This window comes from Oenanthe melanoleuca, chromosome 8 (genome assembly GCF_029582105.1).
Source record: "Oenanthe melanoleuca isolate GR-GAL-2019-014 chromosome 8, OMel1.0, whole genome shotgun sequence".
Classification (NCBI taxonomy): domain Eukaryota; kingdom Metazoa; phylum Chordata; class Aves; order Passeriformes; family Muscicapidae; genus Oenanthe; species Oenanthe melanoleuca.
Window position 1 is genome coordinate 17,352,190 of NC_079342.1, and position 6,396 is coordinate 17,358,585.

The 6,396-nt window shown below is 60.6% G+C and overlaps 1 protein-coding gene across 2 annotated transcripts; it reads left to right on the forward strand.

Moving 5' to 3' along the window:
• The first annotated feature begins 2,298 nt into the window (after nt 1–2,298).
• LOC130256252 (Krueppel-like factor 2) lies at nt 2,299–5,967 on the forward strand. 2 transcript variants are annotated; one of them, XM_056497721.1, is made up of 3 exons: nt 2,299–2,577; nt 2,819–3,794; nt 4,605–5,967. In XM_056497721.1, the coding sequence occupies exons 1-3, from the start codon at nt 2,452–2,454 to the stop codon at nt 4,778–4,780; spliced, it is 1,278 nt and encodes a 425-aa protein (XP_056353696.1). In that variant the 5' UTR covers nt 2,299–2,451; the 3' UTR covers nt 4,781–5,967. The 2 variants fall into 2 exon arrangements, with proteins under 2 accessions (XP_056353696.1, XP_056353697.1); XM_056497722.1 differs by having other exon boundaries at nt 2,313–2,544.
• Nucleotides 5,968–6,396: the final 429 nt, after the last annotated feature.

Consider the following 6,396-nt stretch of genomic DNA (forward strand, 5'->3'; position numbering starts at 1 on the left):
GGTGGCTCTTCCCACCTTCTGTTTGTTCTCTTGCCTTGCTGCTGTTTGATCTCTTGGGATGCCAGTGACTTTACAGTCTGCTGTAGTGGCGCGGGAGATAACCCACGTTTCCTAAATGGGCTTCTGTCAACAGGGGGCTGTACATACATGCAGTCTGCTCCTGCTCGCCTCCCACTCACCTCAGAGGGGCTTGTGTGGCTGAGGGGCTGACAAGGCTGTGGCAGGGACCCCCTGTGCCCACCCCATGGCTCACAGCAGGAAAACCCTGCCCATGACGCACTCCCGGCTCCCTGCACAGTCAGCGCTGGCAGTGCTTGTGTTGTTGTGGTGCCTGGCATGCTGCCGCTCCCCGCCGTGCCGGCCCTCCCACCAGAGCATCAGTAAAAAGAGTTTCCTGGGGAATATCCCACATTTGCAAGAAATATTGGCTGTAGAAATTAAGCTGATCTGTTGGCGACACCTCTCAAAATAAGTGAGCATGGGTGCAGCCGCCAAAACTGCCTGGAAAAGGGGAAAACCAAGAGGAATTAGTGCTTGTCTCGTATGGCATCTTCTCTCACTTATCTGTAAAAGTTTGGGGCAGGAACTGCCTAGCTATTAATTATTATTTGGCCAAGAATCAAGTAATGGGATTAACTGGTGACTTGAATAAACTACTCTGGGAAGCAACCTAAAAGTAATTTCAAGTAATGCTCACATTCTTTGCTACTTTGGAGGTAACTTTTTCTGAGGAAGGACTTTGGAGCCAATGTGTTTTGACCGAATAGGTGCCATTAATAAACCTGCTGCCTTGCTGGCAGACAAGCAGATGGGGCCCAGGCAGCAACCCAACATGTGCTCTGGAAACCAGGGCAGGGATTCTTGGTAAAAGGGGGAAGATCTGAATTGTTGTTGTTCCACTGGATTACTGAAATAATTTATTGCAATGCTCCACCCTTATAATTAAAGCGCGGTGATGAAAGCAACTGGTAGAGTAGCTTTGGATTCAGAAGCGGCATGTGCGTGTGGTGTGTGTGCACACCTCACCTTTGGTGTTTATATTTGTTTTTTTTTAAATTGACTCCTTGCTTCTGAATAGAGCAGGCAGCAGCCTCAGTTCTTAGAAAGGTATCTGGAGATGGACAGCTCCAAAAAGCAGGGAGACAGGCTTCAGGAGATAAGGGCCATTGCTTGAGGAGCGCAACAGTAGCAGGGCCATTCCTGGTACTGGCTGGATGGGGGCCAAACAGCGAAGATCTTTCTGTGAGCCGGACAGGGAGGCAGAGAGCCCCTGGGGAGGCCTGCCCAGCGCCCTGGGTCTCTGTGCTGTCATCGAATAGGGTGGGTGGCTTGAGTGTCTCCCGTGAGGTGGGATAACCTGCTGTCCTTGCGTGCCAGGCCAAGGGAAGCCCTCAGGAGGACACTGTCCCAGGGGCTGCTCAGGGTGGGACAGGTGGCCCGTGCCCCTCTGTTCCAGGGCGGACGGAGACTCAGCCACAGCACCGGGCCCTAGGGAGAGCAGACAACAAATGTGTGGGGGCTGTGGGGCGAGATGAGGCGATGCCGGCAGGGTGCCAGTTCTCGACAGGGTCGACGAGCAGTTATCTCTGCTCGCACACGCACCCTGCACGCAGCCAGATGCGAGCTGGTACGCTCTGTGCTGCTGATTGCCTCACCGGCAGCAGCGGCGCGGGAGGACGCGGCTCCACGGGGGCGCTTACATGAAACGAAAGGCGCGGGGGCGTGGGGACATCGGGGCTTGGCGATTTGGTTCAGCTCCTATGGTGGCACAAGCACCTCTTTTGGGGACTCCACCTTCGGTGGCCTCCGTGGCGAGTGTACAGCCCGGCACACCGGCTGGAATGTACCTGTACCCCTGCGCCAGACCTCTCTGGCACCCTCTGCCTCCACACACGGGTGAATAAGACGCAGCCATTGCCCCAGCCCCACTCGGGACAGGGTGCCGGGGGACCTCCGGCTGTCACCCACAGCCCCCTCCCCGCTCCTAGTGTGGGCAAGGCTTAAGGGCGCCGCTGCCCCGTTCACGTCGCGGGCAGGATTCTGGCCTCCGCTACCCACAACAGCCCCGTTGTCTCCTCTCCCCGGTGGGACACCCGCAGAGCAGAGCAGGGCAGGGGAGGGCATGGAGACCCCGCCGCCCTGCCCGTCCTCTCCGTCCCGCGCGGCTCCGAGCGCGGTCCGGGCAGCGGCAACTGCCGCCCCCCGCCCGGCGGGGCAGCCCCGGCACAGGGGGCGTGGCTCGGGCGGCAGCGGAGCCAATGGCAGGCGGCGGCGGTGAATATCAATGCGGGCCGGACCAATGGGGGCGCAGCCATGCTGTTAACAGCTTAGGGGCGCGGGGCGGCGCAGAGCAGCGCTGCTGCCACGGGGAGCGGAGCGGCGCCGGGCTCCGCGCACCGCGCTCCCCCAGCCCGCCCCGGCCCCGGCCCCGCTGCCTCGGCCCGGCTCGCCATGGCGGCGGCCGTGGACGAGAGCGCCCTGCCTTCTATCTCCACTTTCGCCAACTTGATGCCGCTAGAGGAGCGGCCCGCCGACATGCTCCACGTAAGAACCTGGCACCGGGGAGAGGGTGGCAAGGTGGGTACGGGACAGAGCGTTCCGGGCCGGGGCTCAGCCCGGCTGGGGTGTGGGGGGCGGGCCGCCTTTCCGCCGTCGGAGGGCGCCCCGGGGCGGCGCGGCACAGCCGGAGTGGTGCCGACCCGTCGGACGGGTTGGGGGGAGCCGCCGCCCCGAGCGGGAGGCGCGGGCCGCGGTGTTGGGGCGGCGGGGGCCGCCGTAACCGTCTGCCCACCGATCCTGACGCTTCATTTTCCCGCAGAGGATGCTACAGCAGGATGGCCCCGCTGCCGTCAAGCGGGAGGAGGATGACTTGGGCAAGTTCGTGGACTTGGACTTCATCCTGGCCCACACCAGTAGTGGCGGACAGGCGCCGACTGGCCCCAACTACCCCCTGCCCGAGACCCCCGAGAGCTGCGGCACTACCTACGACAGCGACGGCTCGTACTCCACGCCGGGCAAGTTCCCGGCGCCTTACCCCGAGGGCCAGGGCCACAGCTACGTGGCTGAGCTGCTCACCCCGGACCTGCCCGGCCACTACGACCTGCAGCGGAGGGAGTACACGGAGCTGCGGGTGCCCGGCGGCCCCCACCACCACCCTCCCCCTCATCACCACCCGCCTCTCCACCCGGCCCTAGCCCGCCCGCTGCCCCTGGACCCCGCGCAGTCCTTCGGGCCCCGCATCAAGAAGGAGCAGCCGGAGGAGCGCGCCTGCATGCTGGGGATGTCCGCCGCCGAGTATCTGGGACCGGGCGGCGGCGAGCACAAGCCACGCGTGGCGCCGGCTCCCGGGCCGGGACCGGTGCCAGGGCCGCCGCTGCCCTACCCGGGCTTCCCCCACGGCCGCTTGGGGCCTCCTGAGGAGCCGCTGCCTGCCGCCGATCCCCACCTCTTGGCCGACCTGCCGCCCCACTACGCCGTGGCCCCGCACCGCTACGCGCCCCACTTCGCCCCCCAGCCGCCGCCGCAGTTTCATGGACATTTCAGTGTTTTCAGGGAGCCCCTGAAGGGGCCGGGGCCGGGCCCGGCAGGGCTACCCGGGCTGCTGGTCACGCCGCCCAACTCCCCGGTGCTGGAGTACTTCCCGGCCGGGGCTGCCCCCGAGGACTGCAAGCCCAAGCGCGGCCGCCGCTCGTGGGCGCGCAAGCGAACGGCCACGCACAACTGTGAATACCCGGGCTGCGGCAAGACCTACACCAAGAGCTCGCACCTCAAGGCGCACATGCGAACCCACACGGGTAAGGCGCGCCGAGGGTCCGGGTGGGGGTCCCGCCGCACGGGCTGAGACCCGCCAGCGTGGTTCCGGGGCTGTGAGGGGGCGCCGGGGCAGGTGACACGGGGGGCGTGTCGCGTGGAGAGGAACCCTGCGGTATGTCAGGGAGTAGTGCACCGTGGGTCCCCGCAGTGGGGCTGTGTGAGGGCACGCAGAGGTCGCCCGCAGTCAGGATGTGGCTGAGTGGAGGCGTTCTGCCTGTCGGGCAGGGGACAATGGGGATGGACCCCGAGGTGTTCAGGACACCCTGGCGTGGGGCTGGGCACACACGAGGACCAAGGCACGTAGCGAGACCACTTTTGTGGCGCCTCCAGTTGCTAGTTTTGACCCTCTGGGGTGCTTGAGGCGGTGGAGACTGGGGACTTGGGGAAGTGGAGAAGCCCTCCACTTGGGCTAGGGACAAACAGAATGGGGAGACAGACTGGGGGGGTTGCAAGGTGAGGCCCTCTGGCCGAGCTGGGACGGGGCACATGGCACTACCCCCACAGCAGGGCTGAGATGGGGACCACCCACAGTTTAAAGTTAAGCATAGAAGGGATGCTGTAATGGGGCAGGGATGTCCCGAAACAGACCTTTGCACATGGGGCAGGGCAGAAAAATGGGGGACAGAAGGGGAAAGTTGGGCTGGCAGAGATGTGCAGTGGGACTCCCATCTCTGAAGGGTGGGGACCAGGGAACCCCCTTGAAAAGGGGGTGCTGGATAGAGTAGAAAAGAACTGAGGGCATAGGGAGGGTGGGAACCTACAAGCCCACTGACGCCCCCTCTCCTCTGCAGGCGAGAAGCCCTACCACTGCACCTGGGAAGGATGTGGCTGGAAATTTGCCCGCTCCGATGAGCTGACCCGCCACTACCGCAAGCACACGGGGCACCGGCCGTTCCAGTGCCACCTCTGCGAGCGGGCGTTCTCCCGCTCAGACCACCTCGCCCTCCACATGAAGCGGCACATGTGAGCAGTGGCTGCGGCCGGACTCGATGTCCCCAGAGCCAGCTCACGGTGTAAATAGCATCGGGCCAGGGATAGCAACGGGGGAGCAGCCTGGCCACCCAGCCCTCTCCGCTTGTAGTTGATAACTAGTTTTCTCCTCTTGCCCCTGTGAGAGCTGGCCCAGCCAAGTGGTGGGGGGTGGCTGCTTTGGGGATATATGTGGGGAGCAAAACTGGAAGAAACACCTGCCCTGGTATCACCTCTCAGCTCCCCCATGCCTGGAGGGTTTCCCCCTGCCAGATATCTGGTGAGTGGCGGGGGCTGGTGCATAAGGGCTCTGTCCCCAGAACTCCTGGCTTGTTTTGGCATCAGCTTAACCTTCTTCCCCCAGATTCTGGCACACCCCCAGCTCTAGGGGCTGTGGTGGCTGACACTGGCTGCATTTTGGCTGGAGAGCCATGCCAGTTGGGCACGTTTGTTGTGGTGCTGGGAAATGGGCTGCTGGTTGTCTCAGTTGTGATAATCAGAACAAACCTCCTGAACCAAAGCCCAGAGTGGATGGGAGGAGGGTGGGATTTGACTGGCTCATGGCTATAAAGGTTTGCACGTGTTGGCAGCACAGCATTGCCTTGCACAGAGGGCAGGAATGCTCCTGTCACCAGCCTGGGACCCCACTGGACAGTCCAGCCCTGGCCATTCCCAGTTTTCCACTCAAGAGCCTAAAATGTCTCTCCTGGCTCTTGTCTGCTTTATTTTGTCTTGTTCTTCCCCTCAGGATGACACCAGGTACTGCTGCAGCTGCCTTCCCCATGCTGCTTTTTTAAATTTAGTATGTAAAGGACAGTGAGTCCAGCTATAAATGCCCAGGTCTCTGCTATACTTGAAACTTTTGTAGAGGGGGGGGACAAAAAAGAAAGCTCAAAGGAAAATGAGTCTTTTTATGTGCAGCTTCTGCAAAGCAAGTTGTAAATTAAACAAAGCAGTAATATATAATGTTTCTGTTTTTTTAATATATTTTCTTCCAGCTGAGAACACAGATGAGTCTCAGCTTTGGGAAGTGCACTGTTCCCGTCTGTGTATATTGTTAATTAACATTTCTCTGCTTGGGCACGTTAGGTCTCTTGCACTCTGAAATGTTACTTTTCTTTATATGCAAACTGTTGAAATATTGTGATCTGCTGTATAATAAATAAACAAGTTGTAAACATGAAAGAGCCAGGAGAGTTTACTTTAAAGGTTTCTTCTAAGAGGAGAGGGTGAGGCTGAGCTTGTTTGTCAGTAAATATTTACATCGATGTTCATTTCTGCTTAAGTTAGCTGCGGAGGATCGATGGGGAACGCCCAAGCCTCGGCATCTGAGTAGCATCTCCTGTGCAACAGCTCTTGAGTCACCCCACTTCCCTGTGCCTCAGTTTCCCTAATCTGCAGATGGGGCAATTGTGGCACTGGGATGGTGTGACTGGTCCTGCGGTGAGTCATCTCCAAGGAGAATGGCAGCCGAAACTCAACTGAGCCTTGCTGGTCCTGAATTCTTCCTGAGCAGTCCTGTCCTACTGTGCCTTGCAGAGGGAGCTCTGCAGTGCTGGCCTTGTGGTCACAACCAGGAGGGAGGTTGGTGTCAGCTGCCTGGTCCTAGGTGCT